Below are 25498 nucleotides of genomic sequence, written 5' to 3' on the forward strand. Positions count from 1 at the left end.
ACTCAGAGAGGCACTAATCGCAGATGGAGAATCCTCCCACACAGCAGGCTGAACTGCGATTATTCTTGGGCTACAAATGACGGTGAAACTCAGAGAACTCAAATGACCTGGCCTAGGCCCCAGAACTACTGCAGGAAACAGCAGGGTTAGAGACACAATGCGGGGCTCCTGGTTCTTTCTTCTTCCCTTTTGGACAGGATCTCACTCTGTAGACCAGGCTTGCCTCCTAGTCAGAGAGCATCCTGCCTCTGCCTCTGTACTCCCACAGCCAGCAGGGTTCCTGCCTCTTGATAAGCCCTCTTTTACAGCACCCTACCCCTAACTCCAGCTCAGGCCCCGGGTCACTCTGGAAGGCTTACAAGAGTCACACTACACCCCTGGAGGTAGAGGTATTTAGAGGGGTGAACACAACACTCAGACTACTTCACTTTCTGAAGCTTCTCTCTACACTGTCTGGTGACATTCAAGGCGATCAAATGTCACCTGCACAGGTCCTACCAGTGCTCACTTAGCTGTGACAGAGAAGTCCCTGCAGGCCAGGACCCACAGAGATTGTATATTGTGCAATTCCTGACACCCAGACCTTCCCACCTCTTAACAGTCAGCAGATCCTTCTCAAATGTCTGGAAAGGGGGCAGAAGACTATACCTGCTGAATGCAGAATTTCCGTACTGTGTAGTCCACCAGCACAGTCACGTCCTCAACAGACACACGGACATTCCCGTAGGTCCAGCAGCCTTGGTCTGGCCAGTACTGGGCACATTTACACTATAAAGAAAGCAGACACACATCTCTCATGCAAGACTGTCCTGGCAGATGTAAGGGGACCGAGAGAAAGGATCCATAAAGCTCCTCTGTCACTACGTCACCTAAAGGTTTACTGCTGCCTGTAACTTCCTCTCTTCAGCTGTACCCAGCCCCAGTCACAGACCTGCACATCTTTTCCACTCCTACCCCCCCAGTTCAAGGCAAACCGGAAACTGTTTTATCTGCAAAATCTGAACTTCCACAATCTCCCAGGTCAGGCCTTAGGGGCAAGCCTGTGTGAAGGAGGGATTGGCAGTTTGCTGTGACAGAGCTACCACATAGCACCCACACAGATTATTGGCTTGTGGTTAAGCCAAGGTCTTCCTGTTGACCAAGTCCTAACAGCTTACAAGAGCTAACGGTCTTAAGCATACTAACATAAAATCCACCCCAAACCACTCTTCCTTTTTTTTAAATATGTTTTTTTGAGAAAGGGTTTTTCTGTGTAGTCCTAGCTGTCCTAGAACTCCCTCTGTAGACCAGGTTGGCCTCTAAATCACAGAGATCTACCTGTCATTGCCTCTGCCTCCTGAGTGCTGGGATTAAAGGCGTGTGCCACCACTGTTAGCCCCAAACTACCCTTCTATGCACTGTGGAGCTGCTGAGCAATACACCCCAAATCTCACAATGGGTCAAGGTGACAGAAGGTCCATCCTTGAGAAAGACTGTGATGAATGAAGATTCGACTCTGTGGGCTGATCTATGGTCCAGTGTGGAGGTCTGAACAAGAATGGTCTCAAAAGGCTCATGTATTTGAATGCTTAGTCATCAGGGAGCAGCATTACTTGAGGATTAGGAGGTATGGCAATGTTGGGGTAGGTGTGGTTTTGTTGGAGGAAGCATGTCACTGGGGTGGGCTTTCAAGTTTCTGCTGCCTGCAGATCCAGATGAAGAACTATCATCTTCATCTGGAGAAGAGAGTTACTTCTCTACCAACACATCTGCCTGTGTGCCACCATGACGGTAATGGACCAAACCCCTGAAACTATAAGCAAGCTCCAATTAAAAATGCAGTCAGTGCTCTTAACCACTGAGCCATGGCAGAAGACCTGGGTCCAATTCCCAGCACCCACAGTTAACTGTCTATAACTCCAGTTCCATGGGCTCTGACACCTTCAAAGACACACATGTGGACAAAACACCAATGCACATAAAATAAAAAATAAATAAATCTTAAAAACAAAACAAAACAAAAAATGCTTCCTTTTATAAGCGTCTCTTATAAAAGGTCATGGTGTCTCTTCAGAGCAATAAAACAGTGACTGAGACACCCAGGTCTGGTACCAGCTATGGCCCAGCTATAGAGCTGATCAGGCCACAAAGGAAAAAGAAGCTGTTAGAAGCTCTGCTAGTTTATTCTGCCCCCTCTCTCAGCTTGAGGGTACACTGCAGAAAACTGAGGGGATGAGGGACTAGAGAAGGCAAAGGGAAAGTCTGTTTTCTTTTCTAGCTAATGGTCTACTTCTTCCTTGGTTACTTTGGAACTAGAATAAGCTGTTTCAACACCAGACACCACTATCCCCTGCCCTGAGATTCCTCTGAGGCTACAGGAAGAGACCCATTAGCCTGTGGATGATCTATTAGTACAGAAACCACAAAAAGAAAGTAGCTGGGCTCAAGTTTAGAGCTCCAGCAGAGCAGACTCTACCAGATTTGACTGCTTCTCAATTTTCATCTTACCTCCTTTCTCTCCTTCAGGTTGGTCACCATAACGATGGTAGCTGTGTTTTGTTCCCAGATCATTCTCCAGAAATCATTCACTGTTTCTTCTTTTGGTCCTAAAGTAACCAAGAGTGAAGATTGGAAGAGGAAAACAACGCTAGGAAACAGAATACTCATTCCTGACTTTTGGAATTCTGTGTCTACACATCTCCAGGGGAACACCCACCCTATCTATCCATTCATCTACCTGTTAACTGAATATTTCCCATGTATCTACCATGTATGTATCAAACACTTGATTAGGATTGTGGGCAGGAGGCTTCCAAATAGGAAAGAAGGGTTAAGGATTAAAAATCATGCCTGCTTACTGAATAATCTAGACAATAAGCCACATATTAGCTATGACATTTACTCTGTTCTGTTATACTCTGGAGTGCGTGTCATCAGTCCCAGAGAGGTGGAGCGACATGCTCAGGCTGGAACTCAGATTTACTTTCCATATAGCCTTTCTTAGAAAGCCACAAGAAGTTTCCAAACAAAAATGATGAGAGAAAGATGAGACTTAGCAGCAGAGAGGCTTGAAGAATTCTCAGGGTGTAGTAAAGAGAAGTCTTTGCAACCAAACCACCAGGGGTTAAGGACACTGGATCTGCTATGGAACTGAAGTTTTAAGAAACTCCTCAAATGTACTTAAAACAATTAAACCTCAGGAGGCATCAAGAGAGCTCAGTGGGTAAAGAAAGGTGCCTGAGGCCAAACTCGATGACCCGAGTTCAGTATCTGGGACCAGAGTAGAAACAACAGTCCGAAGTTGTCCTCTGCCCTTCACATGTATTCCACAGCATGTGTGTGCCAATGCAGCCAGCGCTCCTAACCTGAGCCATCTCTCCAGCTTTGAAGGACTTTTTAAAAATAGGACCTTTCAATACTAAGTGATGTGGGAGGGTCTTCTGTTTTAATAAAGAAACTGCCTTGGCCAGCCCTTAGGTGGGTGGAGTAGACAGAACAGGAAGAAGGAAGTGAGGTAGATGGCTTAGTCAGATGCCACGCCTCTCCTAAGTGAGATAGACTGCCGTGCCTCTCCTCAGGGAGAGAGATGCGATGAAGCCAGCCGCCAGGTCAGACATGCTGAATCTTTACCGGTAAGACACCACTTCGTGGTGCTACACAGATTATTCGATATGGGTTAGTCAAGATGTGAGTAAGAGGCTGAAACTAATGGCCCAGACAGTGTTTAAAAGAATACAGTTTCTGTGTAATTATTTCGGGTGTAAAGCTAGCCGTGCAGGAGCTGGGTGGCCGAAAAGCAGGCCTGCTCACAGCTCATCACTACAACTAAGTCATCAAGATGAATATCACAGGTTGTAAACCTGCAAGATGCATTCTGTGTATGAGAGTATGCATGTACATGTTGTGTGTGTATGTGTGTGTGCAAGTACATATTCCTGTAGAGATGCATGTGTTGCCTATTAAGGTTTCCTCAATTCCTCTCCATCTTAGTTTTTGAAGACACTCTCTTACTAACTCAGGGCCTGTTAACTAGATAGGCTGGCTGGCCAGTGAGCCTAGGACTCTTCAGTCTCTGCCTCTCCAGCATTGGGGTCAGGTCCATGTGCTCATGCATATTAATGCTAGTGCTAGGAATCTAAACTCAGGTTTCCATGTTTGTGCAGCAACCACTTCACCAACTGTGCTATTTCCCCAGCCCCTTATATTTTTTTAGGTGGTAATTAGAGAAAAGCTACTGTATTTTTATTATTTCATTTAGTATTTGGGCAAAATCCCACACCCTCAACCCACTATGGGATTGTGGTTGAGACCAAGAAGAAAAAAACTGTCATTACCTTGTGCAGCAATGAATTTGTTCTTTTCTTGGTAGCCCTGGGTGAGAAAAAAATGAAAAAGAAAAGTGAAACCCAAAAGTTGGCAGGAACGATATTCTCCAGTCGGCCTCTCAGCCAGTTAACAAAGCCTCCCCTGTAAAAGGTCTAGGCAATTCACAAGAATTTCCATTACAGAAATCCCAGAAGGGTTAGCTTTGGAGAGAAGAATCAAAGGCTAAAAATTCAGATGGTCTAGGTAGGTCTTCTCAAGGTGAATTCTTGGAGAGTACCCAGAGACTAACCCCTGGTCTAGACCATTTCTGATGTTTTACCAGTAGCCAACAATGTGAGTTTTAGTGTTAATGGGGTAAGACCTTCCAAGGCAGAGCGTATAAGGTGGTTCCAGGGATGGAGTTGGGCTGGAACTGGGAAGGATAAAGCTTTTTTTTTTTTCTTGAGGGTGCTTTAGTCAGATGTAAAAACTTTTCAAAAACAGCCAGGTTTGACAATGAGCCTCTCCATTAGTCAGTGGGCAACAAGAAGCAAAGGAGACTGGGGATCCCATCGAAACAGATAAGGAGCCTCCGGGAGACTCATATTGACAGGGATTTCTTTTCTCTCTGTGCAGACGGCAGTAAAATGGGCAATGGGAAGCAGGTTTGCGGGGACATCAGGTCACACCAAGGCAGTGGTGAAATCAAAGGACCTAAATCTGAGAAGTCATTTCCTATTTTAGTTCAAACAAGAGCAGCCGAGTTGCTTCCTAGCAGAGAAGAAAGCATTTAAAGTCATCAACAGTAGGCTTCTTAAAACTTTGAGAAGAGGAATTTAGTTTTCAGAAATGCTTCTATATTTTTGGTTGTGACCCTGGCCTTTAATGGCTGAGCCATCTCTCTAGCCCTCCAAAAATGTTTTTAATCTTCATTACAACATGAAAATCAAGATAGACTTAATTCAGGATGCTCAATTCTGCTTCAGTTCTGAACGTGTAATTAAAACTGATGAGCTCTTAAGAAATATGTTAAGTACATCATGCTCCTGGCTTCATAAAAAGCCACTGTTAAATTCCCAAGGAACACGAAGAGTTTAAAAAATAAACAGAGACATACACATGGATGTGGAAGCCAGCCCTAGAGGGTTTCCTACAAGTTACCTCCATGAAAGAGTGCCCAGTGATCACCTAATCAAATAAAGCATAACAGAAGGCAAAACTAGCCGGGTGGTGGTGGTGCATGCCTTTTTAATCCCAGCACTCGGGAGGCAGAGGCAGGCAGATCTCTGTGAGTTCGAGGCCAGCCTGGTCTACAAGAGCTAGTTCCAGGACAGGCTCTAAAGCTACAGAGAAACCCTGTCTCGAAAAACAAAAACAAACAAACAAAAACCAAACAAACAAACAAAAAAAAGCAAAACTACTAAGGGAAGAATGAAACCTGGCTCCTTAGCTCCTTCATTGTCTCTGGTTTCTGAACCATGAGCCCCAGCTAGTTCTATAGGTGGAATTTACACTCTTCCCAGTAGAGAGAAACACTTTGACTTGTTATGTGCCCTTAGGCATCTAAAGACAGAGAGAAGCTAGTTGTTCTACTCTAGCCTGGAGTCTCCTGTCCATGTGTCAATGGCTGTGATCTTTACTAGGTGAGATAACCTTGTGTTCCCCACAATGTAGATTTCATCTCCTGCTCTTTGTTCCACCACTCAGGGTCCCTGGGACTATTTCTCTTCCCTCAGGCCTTGACTCACAGTGGACTGGACCCATCAGCCAGACTTTCCTGGCAGCAGTTTTCTTCTCTTGTTCTCCCATATTTTTACTACTGACGGTAAAGCCTGCTTTTGTTTTTAGTACTTGAAATGCTCAAAAAAGGGTTCATAGAAATATACAAGTAGACTCAGATTTCTGTACTGGAAACCTTAGGAAATGATGAAAGAATCAACAAAAAATATATTTTAAATTACCCAATATTAAAAAAAGAATTAGAAAAAAAGAATTAGCTACTTAAAACAATTAGATTTGTTATGGTAGAATCAACAGATGACAGCTAATGGCTTTTCCTGGGATAAACAAGAAGAGTACAAGTTCCTTACATTAATGAATGAAGCATTGATGTAATCAGAATCTGGAACCCCTTCAACTGGTGTCAGGTGTACTCTAGAGTGGTCATCTAGAAAAAAAAAACAAGAAGTTCACATTTCAATAGATCCAGTTTTGTTTCTTACTGTCCCTGAAACAGATTAGCCCAGATACCTGTGTCTATGTGATTGAGACATGGAATATCAGTGTTCTTTGGTTTTGTTTGTTTTTTCTGAGACATGGTTTCTCTGTGTAGCACTGGCTGGCTGTCCTAGAACTTACTCTGTAGAAAGACTGGCCTCAACTCAGAGATCTGACTGCTTCCTGAGTGCTGGGATCAAAGGCATGGACCCACACCACTTGGTTTTCTGTGTTTTTGTTTGTTTGTTATTGCTTTTACATAGTCTTACTTGGTAGCTCAGGTTAACTGTAGCCTAGACTGCCTTGAACTCAATGGCAATCCTCCTGCTTCAGCCTCGCATGAGTTAGGTTTATAGGAATAACAACTGCACTTAGCTTTTTGATCATCCAAAACAGTTTTTTTTTAAAAAAAGTATTTATTATATATGCAGTGATCTGCCTGCATATATGCCTACACTCCAGAAGAGGGCACCAGATCTCATTATAGATGGTTGCTGGGAATTGAACTCTGGATCACTGGAAGAGCAGCTAGTGCTCTTAACCTCTGAGCCATCTCTCCAGCCCTCCCAAAACATTTTTTTAAACATTCATTTGTGTGCATCTGCATATGTGCATAAGTGGTTGTGCTTGTGGAATTCAGCAGACAATTTAAGAGTCAAATCTCTCCTCTGTGATGAGGGTCCTGGAGATTGAATTTGGGTCAGTAGGCTTGGCAGCAAATGCCTTTACCCTCTGAGTTTTCTTGCTGCCTCCAACACCTCCCCTTTAAAAGTGTTACTTAGTCTTAGCACTCAGGAGGCAGGGGTAGGTAGATCTGAGTTTGAGGCCAGCATGGTCTATACAGTAGGTTTCAGAATAGCCAGGGCTACATAGGCAAACCTTGTATCAATTTTTAAAAATTGATTTTTATTGAGCTCTACATTTTTCTCTGCTCCCTTCCCTGCCTCTCCCCTCTTCCCTTCAACCCTCCCAATTTTTTTTTTTAAATTCATGATTACTGTAAAAGTGGGCCCCCAAAATGGCAATGTTGTTGACAATGTCTGAGATAACAATCTGGGCTGAGTACAGGACTGCTACTTAAGCTCAGCACTCCTCAGAAACCTTGTGAATTGGTTTCTGTTAAGAAAAGCCATTATCTGATCCCTACAACCAACTACCTCTGGCGATGGGCAACTAGTTCTGCATTAACTCAAAAAAGCCTGTACTAGATCATAGTCCCCACCCTAGTTCCCAGGCTGCTGTAGCCATACCCTACTTCCCACTACACTAACACCCAGGCTGTCCTGACTCACAGGCCCCCTCTAGCACTACCGGCTTCCCTTAGAACTAGTAAGGCTCCTCCTGCTCTTAATGTTTTCTCTGAACCCAAGAGACAGCCTTGGCAGTTTGAGTCACTGATAACCTTCCTTTCTACCAATGGAATGGTTTAGTTCGAGGCTTCACTGTGCCTTGGCTTACAGCAAGAAAGAGAACTTTGTATTATAGTTTGAGTAGTGTGTGTGTGTGTGTGTGTGTGTTCGCACGCGTGCGTGCATGTATCAAACAAACAAACTACATAACCTACTTTCTGCCTGGTCCCATGAAGCTGCCCTGCCTGGTCTTCAGAAACAGGCATGCAAAACTGTGATCCATAGTTTAGTCCTCCCTGACTGTGAGGTTGCCTAGGGAATGGGGGAATGCATTCTTCTTTTTGCCTTCCTGTTACCAACCCCAAGATTCTTCCCATCCTCAAAGTATCTAGAGACGTAGTTTTAGAACACATTCCAAGAAACCCTGCAAACACTCACAGGGCAGGATGTTTACGTATCGATTTTTTTCCTTGTTTTCCTCCTTGGAGGCAGCCTCACAGGTGGCCTGGATAGGACAAGCAGGGAGAGCCTGAAAGGTTAAGAGAAATTAAAGAAGTTATTAAGAGGGATAAATATCAAGCAGGCATTCTGCTTTACCAAACCCTGATCTAGTAGGAAGTTCTATCTTTTTGTGGGGAGGAGGTAGGGAGAGGAGGAGGGAAACACAGACCTGGGTGAATATGTGCAGCCTAACACAGAAAATTCACCTTTCTCCAACTATATAGCTTCAAGCCTTATAAATTCAAAACCAAGAATCCACAGGGGTAGGATGCATACTTTTTATATGATTATTATTTAGTTAGGGGCCTATTACAATGCATGATCCAAATGGACTACCCCTGTAAACTGGGAGTGGGAATTATAATGGGAAGAAATGGGTCATTTATTTGTTTGATTGTTTGTTTATTTATCCCACCATGCAAAGACAAGATGAGACTCAAGCGTGAACTATCTGGAGAGTCTGCTGATGCAGAGCCCCTTTAGGGGTCTGTCAGAGAGACAGGGCACCTAACCACTGGTATCATAGGGCAGGGAAGCGAGAAAGGTGGGCAGCATTTTCACAGGAATGTGGCAGTGGGGAAGCCAAGGGCTGGATCAGGTGACACGGGCAGAAGGGTCATCACTTTGGACAACTATAACAGGGAGTGATGCAGGTCAGCATAAACTGTCTTGACATGAGCAGCCTGGCTGTAGGAACTTGAGCAAATCTGCAGCTTTCTCAGCTGTGTTACCTCATCTTCAACAACGAGAGAATACTTTCCACATAAGGAGGAAATGACAGAATGCCACCTGTGGTACAAAAGCAGGTCTCAAGAAATGAATTTAAGCCGAGCAGTTGTGGTACACACCTTTAACCCCAGCACTAGGGAGGCAGAGGCAGGTGGATCTCTGTGAGTTCAAGGCCAGCCTGGTCTATAAGAGCTAGTTCCAGGGCAGGCTCCAAAGCTGCAGAGAAACCCTGTCTAGAAAAACAAAACAAAACAAAACACCAAAAAACAAACAAACAACCCCCCCAAAAACCCAAAACAAAACCCAAAACCAAACCAACCAAACAAACAAAACAAACAAAAGACCAAAAAAACCCACCTAAAGAATTTTATGAACGTGTGATGCTGAATTTTACCTGAACTGCTCCCCTCTTGTGTGTTCCACATATTCAAAACAAAGAAAGCAAAAAGGAACTAATTTAACTTGGGTAACTGTTCTGAAGAAGGATCAGAAAATTTTTATGAGCTTTAAAAAAAGGTCTCATCTTTTGATCCCAGCAACTCTACTTCTGAGAATTTATGTTAAGGAAGCCAAATGCCTATGTGGACGTATTTCCTTCATCATCTTTAGAATGACTCAATACTGAGAACAACATAGACTTCAGAAGCAGGGACCAGGGAAGTATATTACAGTTCACATATGGCTTTTCATTTGTTCTTCTAGCAAATACATGTTGTGGATCTATTAGGCTAGGTATACAGCAAGCAATACTGAGTAAAACATACATAGTTCTTGCTGTTGTGTATAAAAACTTGTGGGTGACATCATTACAAATAAACAAATACATATATACATATGTACACATATATGATATGTAGCATGATAAATGTAATGAAAACCAGAATGCTATTAGAAAAAGTATCAGAAAGAGCCAAACGGAGATCAAAGGTAGACGTTTATGTGAAGAATGAGGTGGGAGATGCTATTTCAGGAACAGACAACAGTACCTCCGAAGACCCAGAGATAGGAGACGGTCCCTGGCATAAAGACCTGAAAAGTCAACGAGTGTCATACAAAGTGGGCCGGTGCCGATGGCAGGAAGAAGAGGGAAGAGCTTGGCAAGGTGAGACTATTCATTTTCATGCAGATCCCAAAGACAGGGAGTTTGGGTCTTAAGTCTGTGAATAAACTACTGAAGGTTTGAAAAATGAGACTAGTTTACATGGTGAATACCTCTGGTTGTTATTTGGAAAATAAGACTGAAGAGAAGCAGGAATCAAAGCACGGAATAGAAACAGGTAAAATGACGTGACAGTCTGAGTAAGAATGGTCTCCACAAGCTAGGTGTGGTGGTGCACACCTTTGATCCCAGCACTCTGGAGGCACAGGCAGGTGGATCTGCGAGTTTGAGGCCAGCCTGGTCTACAAAGCGAGTTCCAGGGCTGTTACACAGAGAAACCCCATCTCGAAAACAAAATAAAAACAAACAAAAAGAACAGCCCTATAGACTGATATATTTGAACGCTTATTCCCCTCTTACAGCACTTAGTGGCACTATTTGAAAGGATTAGAAGGTGTAGTCCTGTTGGAGGAAGTGTGTCACTGGAGATGGGCTCTGAGGTTTTAAAAGCCTTGCCAGGCCCAGGTTCTCCTTCCCAGGCTACAGATCAGGACGCAGCTCTTCACGCTGCTCTAGTGCCTGCCTGTATGCTGCCATGCCCCACTATTATGATCGAAGAGTCCAAGAATAAGAATACAGAAATGCAGATTGCAGAAATAAAAATGATAAATAAGGAAAGCAAAGTTGTAAGCCTCGTAGAATGAGAGCAGGATGTCAGCAGCTTTCTCAGCAGCTTACGGATTAACTATTAACACTGGGTTACTTTGCTTTGCAAACCATCTGTCTATAAGACTGAAGCATCAGCTCTGCAAACTGAGAGTTAGCTCTAAGATAACACCCCAGTCACCCGTGATCAATAATGGATATGAGCTGAATTAACCTTTAGAGGGTGGGATGTATGTGACTTTTCTATTATGTATTGTCTCCGCTACTTGACACTGGCAGCATTAGGGGGAGTGCAGAGCTTTGGTAAACACCATCAGGGAGTATCAGGGAAAAACAAAGACCTAAAATACAAACACTAGTCTAACTAAAACTCTGTTAATGAAAATTGCAAAGAAGGGCAATTTGTATCTGAGTTTTACCTTGAGATTGTAAAAATTCTTTTGTTTCATTGCCTAATGTTTGTTGCTTCTTGCTATAAAAAGGAGGAGGTCAGAAACCGGCCTTTGCCACAGCCTTACAAGTCCATCTCTGGCTGTGGTCTCAGCTAGCTGATAAGCTTTTTGTGCCCCATGCAGATTTATTTTAATTTTTTTCTGGAATAAAGTTTGTTTCTGGTCTACTAGACTTCGGTGGTCTGTCCCCATCTTTGCACAACACCCCCCTCCCTCAAACCCAACCTCTGAAACTGTAAGCAAATTCCCAATTAAATATTTTATTTCATGAGAGTTGCCTTGGTCCTAGTGTCTCCGCACAGTAGTAGAATAGTGACTAAGGCAGGTGACAACATAAACAGGTGGATAGATCTGAGATGTATTCTGGAGTTAGAATACTGCATTTGAAGATGGAAGGAAGTGAAGGTAGATTGGGGAGAAAAGAATGAAGGAGAGCGCTCAGGTTTCTGACTTTGAAAATAAAATAAGGATGATTAAATGAAGGAAAAAAAATCAGCTTTGGGGCAGTTAATTTTGCCAGATGAAAGATGCTTTAAGGAGGGAAGAAGGCTATTTCCTGGGACTTGCATGACAAGGGTATAAATTACACTGTGAATCTAAAGGCAAGGACAATCAATCTCACATTCTACTTACTCCTACTTCATGCAAGAGATTTCAGAATTCAAACCCTAGAAAGTCTGCATGTCGTTTCACTAAGACAGGCAACTCTCTTTACTCTGTGCTGTGGGCACATGGCAGTAAGCTTCCTTTTTTTCCTTTCTGTGTGTCAACTCTTGCATATAGAACCGAGAACATATTTATTACTGGAGTTTCCCAATTCACTTATACTTCATCTTCTTTCCTTAGGCTAGGTTTCCATCTCAGCACAGGACAGGTGAAATGCCAGTTTTTTAGTCTCCAGGCTAACCTTTCCCCAAGATTCTTGTACCTGTCTTTTTTTAAATGAGAGCAGAGGGTGTGAAAGAACAAGATTACCGTACTAGGCCAAGGTACCCTGAACTTGCTGTGGAACTGAAGATGACCTTGAATTTATGATCCTCCACTTCCAGAGTACTGAAATTAGACTGTGCCACCATGCTCCATTTTATGTGGACAGGGCTCTGTATGCAAAACAAGTAGTCTCCTAACTGGCTATACCCCTAGCCCCAACACAACACAGTCTGTACTACGGAAGGGTAAGGAATGACAGCAATTGCAGGGTGGGCGAAGCCTTTTAAAGGGACTATCCGGAAGAAACAGCAGAACCGATAAGGCTTGTTCTGCCTATGTCAGAATAAACAAAGGGGGCCTTACACTGCTTTAGCTTTTACTCTGAGAAACGGCTTGCCTAGCTCCTAGAACGAGCAATAGAACTGGATGAGTAGATGACACTAAATTCTCTAGAAACACTAGGTAGCATCAAAGACCATTTAATTTCTTAACCAAACCTTAAATGGAACAAAGATGAGGTACCTCAGCATTCTTTTAAAAGGTGCATCTGCCATCCACTTTAACCTCCAAGTTCATTCTGGATTCTTCCACTCTTGATCTCCTCTATCTCCTTCCACAGGTAAACTTGGAGCTCACCATTGTCTTGTTATAATTTGTATCACATATATTTATTATTGCTCAATGTATTTTATGATGAAAATAAAAGCATAATTAAAAAAATGCTAACCTGCTTTTCTTTTCTTTTTTTTCCGAGACAGGGTTTCTCTGCAGCTTTGGAGCCTGTCCTGGAACTAGCTCTTGTAGACCAGGCTGGTCTCAAACTCACAGAGATCCGCCTGCCTCTGCCTCCCGAGTGCTGGGATTTTTGCTGGGATTAAAGGCGTGTGCCACTGCCGCCCGGCTAACCTGCTTTTCTTTTGGCTCAGCATTATGCTCTGTTCTGGATAGTTTTGTGTCAACTTGACACAAGTCACCTGAGAGAAGGGAATCTCAGTTGAGAAAATACCTTCATGAGATCCAGCTATAGGCAAGCCTACAGGGTATTTTCTTAATTAGCGATTGATGATGGACGGCCCAGCCTATTGTGAGCAATGCCATCACTGGGCTGGTGGTCCTTGGTAAGCATAAGAAAGCAGGCTGAGTAAGTCACAAGGAGCAAGTCAGTAAGCAGCATTCCTCCTCGGCCTCAGTATCAGCTCCTGCCTCCAGGTTCCTGCCCTTTTTGAGCTCCCACCTTGACTTGGTGATGGACTGTAACCTGGAAGTGTAAGCTGAAAAAAAAAAAAAACCCTGTCCTTCCCAAGTGGCTTTGGTCATGGTGTTTTATTGCATCAATACTAAGACATGTTTCTGAAGTCATTCAGACTCTTGTTTGTAATTGGCCTTTGTTCTTTTTAATAAATGACAGATACAATTTTGCTTTAGTCTTTTAAAACAATGTTTACTTTAGTTGTGTTCACATATGTGTATGCCTGTCTTAAGTATATGCAGTATATGTGTGTCCCCAGAGAGGCCAGAAGATGGCACTGGATCCCAGAGAGTTGGAGTGAGGTGGTTGTGAGTTGTCTGACTCGAGTGCTAGGAACGGAACTCTGCAAGAGTATTATGAACTCTTAATGACTCAGCCATCTTCCTACGCCTAAAACTGTTTTTCACTCTAACTGTGCCCATTTACAATACCAGCTGTGACAGAACAGGTTCCATTTTGGTACCTTCATCCACATCTGCTACTGTCATACTTTATATCAACTATAGCCATAACTTGCATTTCTATATGACCAACAGGGTCATCATCTTTCCACTTTACTGGTTAAAGGGTTTTCTCCTCTATGCAGGGCCTCACCTAATGTTTTCTTGTTGTTTTACTGGACTGTAATTTTCCTTTTATTTCTTTATTCTGGGTACTCATAGTTATATGTGAGCTTTCATTTTCTATTATGGCCTCTAGTTATCAACAGAACTTTTGTACTGCATGTAGTTACATTTGCCAATCTTTCACTCTACCAACATTTTCAGGTTTGAGAAATCCTTCTCATGTGAAATCATATGTGTATTTTCCTATATTATTTTCACACTTTACAATCCTGTCCTTTAAACTTCAGTATCTATGCCAAACAGAATTGGTATTTGTGTCTGTATGAGACACACGACCCACTGCAGTTACTCCCACAGGGCTGTCCCATTGCTCCAGTGCCATGTATTGTGAAGGCCATTCCTTCCCCAACCAAAAAAGCAGCAGCATTTCAGTGACGAATCTGTTTCCATGTAGACACGGGATCTGCTCTTGGTATTTTACTGCACTACTCAGTCTACCCCAGCGACAATGTCAAACTCTCTTATAAGGACTCTTTGTGTCTGCTAAGGCAGTTCTCCTCACCTTGTTCTTCTTCTTCGGGATTGTCTTGGCTAGTCTTGACTCTTTCCTCCTCCATAAAAATTTTAGAATCAGCTTGTCAAGTTCCACAAAGAACCTGTTGAGATTTTTATTGGAATTGCATTGAATCTGTGTATCAGTCTGAGGAGAACTGGCATCTTCACACACTGAGTTTCCGGACCCAGAGATTTATTTCTTAACTAGTTTAAGATGTTTTCCTTTAATGTGTGCAAACATTTTTATAATTTTCTCTGAAGATTTTGCAAATATTTTGTTAAGTTTATTCTTAAATACTTTACATCTTAGATACTAATATAAGTGATATATATTTAAAAAGTATTAGATTTTTATGGCCTACATGCAAAAATTAATTTTTATGCTGCTTTTATATCTGATAATTTATTTCCTGAGTCTGAATTTTTCTGAAGGCAGTATTTGTAGTAAAAATTTCTTATTTTATCTTTGGCTTCTCAATCCTTCCTTCCTGCCTTGTGTCCCTGTTCTGCCAGAAATCTCCAGAACTTGCGGAAGTCTCAGTTCTCTGCTACTGCCAAATTCACCTCAGTCACCAGCATTCTCCAAGGTCCTCTATAACAGTTCTATTTAAAAGAACACAACCACCAGGTACTTAATCGCTTCTGCCTTTTCCTTGCACTAATACAAACCTAGTCGACAGCTCATGCCTTCCCATTCATGCCCTTCCAGAGCGTAGCCATGGTGAATACCCAATGCCAGTGTCATAATTCTTGTTGATCTTTGTGGGGTTTTAGCTCATCAAGGTAACCCAAATGTCTGTTTAGTCCCGTCACATGACATACATGAATTCTTTACTGGTATTCTAAAAATCAAGTTATTACTAAAAGTAGGAACCCTAGAGAACGGCTACCACAGGCTTTGACGATCTCACCGCTTTACCTCTTTCTTCTCTTTTCTTTTTTTCTTTCTTTTTTTTTTTTTTTTTTGGTTTTTCGAGACAGGGTTTCTCTGTAGCTTTGGAGCCTGTCCTGGAACTAGCTCTTGTAGACCAGGCTGGTCTCGAACTCACAGAGATCCGCCTGCCTCTGCCTCCCGAGTGCTGGGATTAAAGGCGTGTGCCACCACTGCCCGGCTCTTCTCTTTTCTTGAGGACTCAATTTTCTCTTTCTTTTTTTTGCTTTATTTTCCTCTTTAAACTTTGAAAAGTTTTAGGAAACCCAAGAAGAGGCTTTTTAATCTGTTAACAAAATCAATGTTTCTTCCTAAGACAAACGTTGGTGAACAACAACAAAAAATTCCAGTTTGTAACTAACATGAAAGATACAGCCATGAACTTCCAATCAGCAGGGAGTCATAGAAATACTGTACAGCCTTTCTTAAGCCTGTCTAATATCTGGAAAGAGCTGTCAAGTCTTACACTCACTGTTCCTTCAAGTTAGTTACCTGTGAGTCAATTTCTTCCCAGAACACTTCTGGCAATACACCTTTGCACAGAGACCTGACCACAGATGTCTTGGCAATTCAAATGTAACTCTTCTATTCCTAATGCAATACACCCACCCACCAAAGCACACTACAGTTCATTAGCTTCATTTCCTACATCTAAAAAGTCACCACCATCCACCAAAAAAAAAAGAAATATAAAGCCAGGCAATGCTGGCACACGCCTTTAGTTCCTGCACTCAGGAGGCAGAGGTAGGTGAATCTCTGAGTTCGAGGTCAGCCTGGTCTACAGAGTGATTTCTAGGACAGTCAGGGTTACACAGAGAAACCCTGTCTAGAAAAAAACAAAAAGCAAAAACAAAACAAAAACCATAAAACAAAATGTTTATTATAGAAGTCTAGTAGCACAGCAGAAAGTAGTTCCCCATTAGGTCCTTCCTATCTTCCACGCTCCTTTGTAGAAACCAACTGTTAGCATTCATCTTCTCCCTAGACTTGAATTAACATACCTAAATATGTACACAGGTATTTATAGATAATTTTAAAAAACAAACTTGGAATCTTGACATCTACATTTAGCTGCGATGTGCTTTCTCACATAATATACCTTGCCATGTCAATATGTTTATTTTTGTGACAGTGGGGAATTTCATGAGGCTATAAATCCGTCAGCTATTTGGTGGATGCTACTGTTCTGCATACTGTTGTAAACCAGTGTTGAGTGTATGTGTGTGTGACTTTCTGTTGGGGGCATTTATGAGCTATGGCATACATGTGAAGGCTGTAAGAAATAAATCATCAAGTCAGTCATCGTGTGTGTGTGTGTGTTTGTGTATGAAAGAGAGACTGAGTAATGGGGAAAGGTGCCAAGGCACACATGTGGAAGTCAGAGAGCCAATTTGCATGTCAACAAAAGTTCTTTCATTTGACAAAATTCTTTATGGCCTAATATGTCATATCATAGGGGCTTTATTCTTATTTTAATTAAAAATAAAACATAATATATCAGCATATTAACTTTCAGTCCTTTTCATTCTGTTTTTTTTTTGTTTGTTTTTGTTTTTTAAAGAAAGCATCTCCCTATATATCTGGCCTCTGAGATCTACCTACTTCTGCCTCCTGAGTGCTGGGATTAAAGGTGCGCACCATGCCCAGCTCGTTCTGGTTTCTAAATCTTTCATTCTACTTAAAGAGCCTCCTTCACCTGATGATTATACAGTAGTCTTCTAGGACTGAAGCCATTTTATTGCTTATTGTCCCTGTGTAGGATGACTGTTCCAAGCAGTGACACCTAACAACATTGTCTAGACTTTCTTTCCCAGGATTTTGAAAACTGGGAAGACATGGAGGCTTTCAGAGGAGGGCCCAGAACCACCAAGGCAGGGCAAGTTCTGCTTGAGGCTTGGTACTTCAATGAATTTTTGATTTTGCTAACTATTCAGTGTCTTCCCAAAAGAAAGACAGCTCTGTCTTTTTTCCCTATCCTCCACTTCTCAATTTACTTGACTTCTTCATATGTGTGTGTACATTTGTTCACATGTGTGCAGGTACATGTGTGTACATGGGTCAAGGGACATGTTCACACATCGTGTTATTCTTCAGGAGTTATCTACCATGTTCTGTAAGACTAGCTGGTCAGAAAGTCCCAGAGACCCACCTGGCTCTACATCCTAAGCACGGTGATCACAAGTCCTGGGTCTTTTCACACAGGTTCTGGGTGTAAAACTTGGGATCTCAAGCAGTCAAGGACTACTTTTGTTTGTTTTTTTCAAAACAGAGTTTCTCTGTGTAATTGGCTGTCCTGGAACTTTCTTTGTCGACCAGGTTGTCCTTGAACTCAGAAATCCACCTGCCTCTGCCTCCTGAGTGCTAACTTCCTACTTTTTAAAATTTTTTTAAATTTTTTCAATTTTTTTTATTAAAAATTTCCATCTTCTCCCCTCCTCCCACGTCATCTTAAGAACTTACATCACATTTCCCTTGGTAACTCACACTGGCAAAGGGAAATGCATCTTTTAGGATATACTGGTCTCTGGCCTTAAGATAACTAATTTCTGGGAATCCAGAATTTCACTGTGATATGTTATTTACAATGGAGCTTTTTTAGGCCAGGTAGAGGAAGAGGTTCTGGCCTGAATTGGCCTACATTAGTGGATACCTATTACAGCAGAATATCCACATGAATTCCCTACCTACTAGATAAAGATGATTACAGAGAAAGCTAATGTAAGCTCCAGGAGCACTGGCCTACTAAAGGCTAAATCTCTACATAAGCAGGGATCGTAAGTGCTACAGAAGATTTAAAAGCTTGTAGGACATCTGGCTACTATATATCCTACAGTATACAGAACTATATATGCTGTAGTCCTAGCTACCAAGATAGAAGAACCTTCTGCAACTAGGAGTTTGAGGCCAGTCTGGAAAACACAGCTATATCTTGGGTATAAGATGAAAGAAAAGAGAGAGAGTACCAAACGACTAACACAAAGGCCTCATGGTCTTTGACCAGGTCCACGGTGCATGCTATATCCCAGCACTTCCAGCCCTGCTAGAACTCAGGAAGCTGAGGCAGGAAGATCTGGAGTTCCTGGGTAGACTGGGCTACAGAGGAAATTTCAGGACAGCCTGGGCTATATCAAATCAAATCAATACTAGATTATGATAAACCGAGTCAGTTATCAGCTGGGTTGCAGACTTAACAGCTGGCTTTCCTTCCTAACGTGGAACCCCCACTACCTGGAATCTCTGTATCAATGGGATTAATCTTTGTACACGCTTTTTTAAAGTTGAACACATTATTTGAAGCTGTTTTCCCCTTTCAGGAAAAGAGTGGTCACAGCGGTAAATAGCCCTGATCTACCTATGCTGTGGTCACATATTTTGTCTCATAGGACCTTAACCTGACCATCACACTAATGATGCCAAACTGAACAGGAAGTTATGGATTTTAGATATGCACGGTGAACATAAAAGCAGAACAGAACAAAGCAAAACCCACAGTTGGCTTGTGACTTAAGCCAAGTTTTCTGAAAGTCAAAGCTGCAGACATGCCAAAGGACACAAAGGACGAGCTCTTGTTCCTTATCCTCGCCATCTCTCCCCCAGTAAAGGAGCAATACTTGTTTGGCCATTTTGAATCTTGAGAAAGGATACAGCAGATGCTGGCTATCCTTCTCTGATCTAGTTACTGAGTGATCAGAAAAGAACTGGTCTAGGCTGAGGCAAAGCTGGTCCTAGCAGGTTCTGTGGGACTCTAAAACATGCACAGCAAGATTGAATATGACAGTTAAGATAAAAAACCTCATAAAGGGGAAAGTACATGATCTTGTCTGCAAGACCACACTCCTAGCTTAGGACTGAGCATCAGAGTGGAAACTACTTGATACAAGGTAGCTTCCTGTCATAAATTAGTTATGTGATTCATAAGTTACAAATTTGGATATACCCTGCAGAATTCCACCACATATAGAAGCAATGTACACAGAAGACCTGCCACATACCACAGGTCCTTCTCCTTCAAAAGACATTTATGACTTCTTGTTGATATCAATAGATGACCAAGAGAAAAAGAATCTGCTCTGGTGTACAGTTGACTCTTGTGTTATGTTGGTCCAAGCTGGACAGAAGTAGACTGCTGGAGAGTATATACTTCACTGACAGCTCTAAATGAACGTAAGGAAAAATTCTCCAGCAAAGAGAACTTTAAGTATGCTGTCACACCATCTCACTGGAGATTAGGTTCTAACAATGTTTATGCTCCCTTGCTATCCCAGTACTACTGGCCTGATGAGCTCGTGAACATGCTAGCCAATGGCTATCCCCCTCCACCCTCTCTCTCATATGTCTATCATGCCTTTAGGACTTCTCTCCAAGGATTTACCAGAATGTTTTATTATGGTGCCTCAGGGGATATTATTTCCAAAAGAATTAATTTTACAAAGAAGTATGTCAGTAGGATCACACACACACCATCGTCCAGAAGCAGTTGGTGTTACAGATTCAGAACAGTACAATGTCTACCACAGTCCCATCTGTGAGGCTGTCTGGTGGGATGTGCCAAATGTTCTCAATCAATAATGAGTGTTAAATGGTGCTCTTTTCTCAACAGTTTAAAACAAAATAAGAGGTCTGGATTACTCTATTAACTCTTACTTGGTAAATGAGTGTGGGGGCTTTAGGTCTTTGCTCCTTTCTACTTACATTGAAGCCAGGGATTTTTCTGAAGATATAAATCTGAACCTAAGCCCTTCAGTGGTGAAGCAGTTATAAGAGGTTGATAGGGGGCTGGAGAGATGGCTCAGTGGTTAAGAGCACCACCTGCTCTTCCAAAGGTCCTGAGTTCAATTCCCAGCAACCATATGGTGGCTCATCAACCATCTGTATTGAGATCTGGTGCCCTCTTCTGGCCTGCAGGCAGAGTACTGAGAATACTGTATACATAATAATAATAATAAAAAAGAGGTTGATATAACCACTTAAATGGCCACTTTTCCTTTTTTTTTTTTTTTTTTTTTTTTTTTGCCCTGTGTATGATGTATGTGTGTGCATGTGGAAGCCAGAAGAGGATAATGGGCGTCTTTCTCAATCACTCTTTATCTTTTTTTTTTTTTTAAATTTTGAAACAGCAACTAGTCTGGCCAGCCAGGGAGCTCCAGGAGGTCTTTACCTTCCTAGCTCTGGGATTAAAGAAGTATAGTAAAGTGCCCAGTTTTTCACACAGGTGGGAATCTAAACTCAGGTCCTCAGACCTGAATGGCAAACATTCTACAGAGTGAGCCAGATCCCCAGCCTCTTTTCCTCTTTGACTCTGAAGTCCCCTATGGGGTTATATGCTTGGATCAAAGATAATCTGCACTGACCTTAGGCAGCTGCAGGAACTCTCTCCCCTACCCAGGACTACTTCAAGAAGGAGCATGTGGCAAAAGACGTCTCCAGAAACTTAAAACAGTCATTCTTCTTCCAGTGGACCTGACTGTACCTCCGTATTATGCCTAGAACTGGGGTAGTCATTTTGGCATTATGAGAGGAGCCTACCTATAAAATGACACATAGCAAAAAGGCCAGGGAAGCCAACAGTCTTGGAACTACTCTTCTCTGTCCTTAAATATATTCACTCTCTTTAATAATTTTCTAACGTGATAACTATTAAAGTTACTACTAGTTGTAACAAATGTTGCAGACTAGCTGCATTCCCGGGTCCTAACCTGGTCCCCTCAGGCTGTTCTCCAGATAGCAAGCAGAATTGTTTTTTTTTTTTGTTTGTTTGTTTGTTTTTTGTTTTTTTTCAAAATACAAATCTGGTTAGTTCACAGGTTTCTGCTTCACTCGGCTGAGTGGCGTGTACTAGCCTTTTCTCAGTTTTTCCCCTACTACTCCCTGTTATAGGACTTTTCTTAGGAAGACATGAATAAATGTCTACTCATAGCCAGATAGGGCACGACAGACAGAATGAAGAAACAATTCTGTCCAGGTCGAGCAGAGTGAACCAGTAAGTTTACTGGTAGGAATATGATGACCTGAATGCAGCTGAAACACTGAAGAGCTCACCCCAGCACAAGCGACCACTCAGGAGCCTCTCTGGAGATCTCTCGAGGAGCACAGGCAGCTGGGCTTCCTGAGTCTTAATGATCTTTTCTCCTCTCCTCATGAGGGAACAGGTCAGTTAGAAGGAAATAGCTAGACAGCATTGCTCTTCTGCCGTGCAGCCCTTTAAAAATCTTCTGAATATGCCTCCTCTCACCCAGACGCTTGCTCCTGCTACTTCTGTCGCCTCTCTTCACTTTCTCTACTCTCCTTGCTTCTTCAAGGAAACTGTGCTTAAATTCTAGCCAGACTCCACTGAGACAGCAGCTTCCTAAGGTGTCCAGGCTGGCCTTCAACCTGTGGCCTTCCTGCCTCAGCCTCCCAAGTGGTTGGGAACACATGACTGTAAATCCGTAGTACCGAGGAGTGAACCTAGGGCCTGCACACGCTAGGTAAGCTATCACTGAGCTGCACACCCAGGAAGGAAACTTCTGACCCAGGATCACCAGCTGCTGGTTGATGCTCATTCTGCTTCCCTGAGACATGAAAACACAATCTCAATACTCGGCATTCTGCTGTAGCCACTACTTTTTACATCAATCCACTCCTATTACTTGCTATATAACAGTCCAGATCCCTGCTACAGACTATGGCTTGAATTGTTTGGCTTTATAGTTAAGCTTTATTCTTATAAATAGAGTTTCCTGAGAGGGCGGAGATTTCTTTGAAACTGGGATTGGGATTTTTTTTGCTCTGTAGTATATCCATGGCACCTAGAATATTACTTGGTACCTATGAGAAGCTTGTGAGTATTAAACAAATGAGTCACTAGACATGAGGATGAGTGAACTAATCAGTAATGAACGCATGGGTAGATGAGGGAGGTGAAACAATTTCTTTCTTTTAAAAACTTTACATAATTATACAGGAAAGGAGCAGGATGAACCTGGTTAAAAAAAAACATTTCTCACCCATTATCCATTAGAAATCTATATTATATCCCCTCAGGTCTCCCTTCCGCTTTGTTAACAACAAAGGACTCACGTTGAATTCCTCTCTGAAGAGCTTATTGTCATCAGCCATTCTTCGGTTAATCTCCTCTTCCAGCTTCTCCACAGGCAGTGGTGGGTACTTCCTGTTGGTGCTTGGGGACCTGGCCAGAAGTGGTACACTTTGGGGCTCTGCAGTATAAAAGGGAAGGTAAATTAGGTGCCCTGGCTATAGATGCCATCCCTTTTGTGGAGAATAATGGTCTCATTCTTTTGAAAAGATGGGGAAAAAGAGACAGGGATATGTCTCCATCAGTAAAAGGTGTTTGTCAACAAGTCTGAAGGACTCAATTGGATGCCCAGAACCCATTTGATGGAAGGAGAGAACCAGCTCTTGCAAGTGGGGTCTCTGATCTCCACAAGCACACAATGGCATGTGTGTATGTGTGTGTGTGTGTATACACACGAATAAAATAAATAAAAAAGGATGGGGAGAAATGTTCATTTCTTGCTTTTCTTCTTCAGACGTTCCCTGTGCCTTACCCACATCCTCCGTGCGGCCATTTGACAGTCGGAAAGAATTGGAATGGCTCCCAGCTTGCTTGTATTTCTTAAACCTAATGAGAGAATATCTGTCATGAAAAGCTAAGCAAAGAGGTAAATCACTGTCTTTGTATTCCCGTTATTGACTACACCTTTCTAAATCTCTCTGTCAAATCAAACTTTTTAAAAAAGAGACACAAGTCAGGCATGTCTGAGGCAGCTCCTTGTGCTGACCAAGCACCTTGAGATGGTCTTCCTTACACTCAGCATCCTAAAGTCCAGCAGAGACAACACTATATTCTGACCCTCCTGGTTCCTCTGAGTAACTTCAGTTCCATCACACACTTGAGTGCTCAGCCATAACAGGTGGAATACAGCAAAACAGATGGAATACAGACAAGTGTAATATAATGGTGTGTGTGTGTGTGTGTGTGTGTGTGTAAGAGCGTGGTAGAATTGGTGGGACAGGATGGGATAATAAGATCTTTATGAAACAAAAATCCTGGTGTTTTCTCAGCACACTAGGAGTCATGGGGAGAAACCCAAAGCTCCAGAATGAGTGAACACAGGTTTAATGAAGCCAGGTACACAGGTCCTTCTCTTAATTCCTGCAGAACAAAGGGAATACAGAGCAGGCTGGGTTCAAGATAAGGCAAGAGTTAAACCCAGGTCATCAGGGCAGAGCGTCATGAGGAAGAGCACAAATGAACCACAATCTTTTTTCTCTTAGGTTCCCTCCTAGCTTCTGTTCATTATCTAGAAGCTTCTGAGAGGTCAGGCAGAGGAATATTTTAACCCCTAAGATCTGCCTACTAAACAAAGACCAGAGGTCCTTGAGAGGTTTGGGGACAAAGCCTCAGCTAGAAACAAAGTAAGTTTTTTTGTGTGCATATAATCTTACTAGGGGCCTTTTAAGAGGTTGTTTCAAAGGACAGAGCTGAAGATCTTTAAACACCTGTCACTGATAAGATAGTACCCAAGTCTCCATCTCTAAACCACGGCTCTACTCTAGGCTTTAGCCTCAGCTAGAATTAGGAGACTTAGTCTGGACATATAAAGCAAAGGGAAGATGCTAGGTCTTAAGGAAGACTGCAGTTTAGAAACCGTTTCTAAGTAGTACTTTAATATAAGCACTAGCACGAGTCACCGTCCCTTTGCCCTACGCATTGTCCTTAGCCTACTGTCTTCTGGACTGTGTGGGCTTACTGAGACACAGGGGTTATCAGGATATTCTAAGCAAATGAAGTAACATTAACATACTTACCTTAACATGTACAGAACTATGATAATAAAAACGATTACTAGCAGAGAGGACAGGGCCACCATCACCGCAATAATTGGTGTCTCATCTGAAACCAAGAGAAAAGAACAGGTGATAATTGTGTCAGTCAATGAAGGGCAGGAAGACACACCGATGCGGGGTTGGGGCACACCACCCATTAAAGATTTCTGCAGATGGTAGGATGTGAAACACACACACACACACACACACACACAGAGAGAGAGAGAGAGAGAGAGAGAGAGAGAGAGAGAGCAAGAGAACAAAATGAGAAACAGAAGGGCTGTGTACAGAAATGCACACAAAAGAGCAAGGAGCAAGTACATGTGCTAGAGTGTATGAGAAAAGAATATCATCTGCCACATTAGGGCCATTGGGTAGGGGGATGAGGTAGGGTCCTACCTGTCTTTGATATACCATGCATTTATTTACTGTATGACTTCCTGCATTGGGATAACTGTATTGGGATAAAATTTGTCTTTTAAGTCAGAGACTTTTTCACTGCTATATCATTTGAGCTCAAACAAAACAGCATACAAAAAAAGCACTCAAAGATTCGGAGATATAAATACTGGCAGGTCAGAAATGTAGGACCAACATCACACTACTTCCCAGTCTCAATGAGCTCCGCCTAGAGAAAAAAACAGGAGAAGGAAGAAAAAAGATTGTTCTATCATAAACCCTAGTGATTTCCTGGCACAGGGAGTATGATTAAATGAGATGCCTCTAGATCCACATGCACCATGCATCAAAAGCTGCCATGTACTTCCTATCCCTCTTCTACCACTTCCTGTGTCTTTTTTCCTCAGCTGCCCTTTGCCAGGATGCCAACCACAACAGAGTCTGGCTAGAGTAGAGCATCAAGCCTTCCCTCCATTCCACAGGCCCGAGCTCAGTACCTAGCCACATTTCTCATGCAGCAGACCAGGTCAGGACTCCACTTTTACTCCATATTACAAACCACACAACCCACCTGAGTTTCTTTGCTTTTTGTGAGGGTATGCCCCTTTTATGTGAAGGCTAGTCCTGCCAGGTGGTCTCTGGACTATGTCCACTGCTGTCATCTCAAACATTTTATCTTCTTGACCTCACTTATCCTGTCTCAGCTACCTTCTCACACCATTGCTGTTCTCCATTTCCTCCC

The 25498-nt window shown here is 42.5% G+C and overlaps 1 protein-coding gene across 3 annotated transcripts in view; it reads right to left on the reverse strand.

Moving 5' to 3' along the window:
- Ptpra (protein tyrosine phosphatase receptor type A) overlaps positions 1 to 25498 on the reverse strand; it is a 101183-nt gene that overhangs the window by 14302 nt on the left and 61383 nt on the right. For 2 of the 3 annotated variants that reach the window (XM_038330234.1, XM_038330233.1), the window contains exons 4-11: positions 24340 to 24424; positions 23076 to 23149; positions 22588 to 22724; positions 8289 to 8379; positions 6375 to 6451; positions 4314 to 4350; positions 2488 to 2585; positions 649 to 768 (exon numbers count right to left, since the gene is read on the reverse strand). In XM_038330234.1, the coding sequence (XP_038186162.1) occupies positions 649 to 768; positions 2488 to 2585; positions 4314 to 4350; positions 6375 to 6451; positions 8289 to 8379; positions 22588 to 22724; positions 23076 to 23149; positions 24340 to 24424 (719 nt within the window). Of the gene's footprint in view, positions 1 to 648; positions 769 to 2487; positions 2586 to 4313; positions 4351 to 6374; positions 6452 to 8288; positions 8380 to 14604; positions 14657 to 22587; positions 22725 to 23075; positions 23150 to 24339; positions 24425 to 25498 lie in introns of those variants that run through there. The other variant, XM_038330235.1, reaches the window with a different exon arrangement.

The sequence above is a fragment of the Arvicola amphibius genome, chromosome 5 (assembly GCF_903992535.2).
Source record: "Arvicola amphibius chromosome 5, mArvAmp1.2, whole genome shotgun sequence".
Lineage (NCBI taxonomy): Eukaryota > Metazoa > Chordata > Mammalia > Rodentia > Cricetidae > Arvicola > Arvicola amphibius.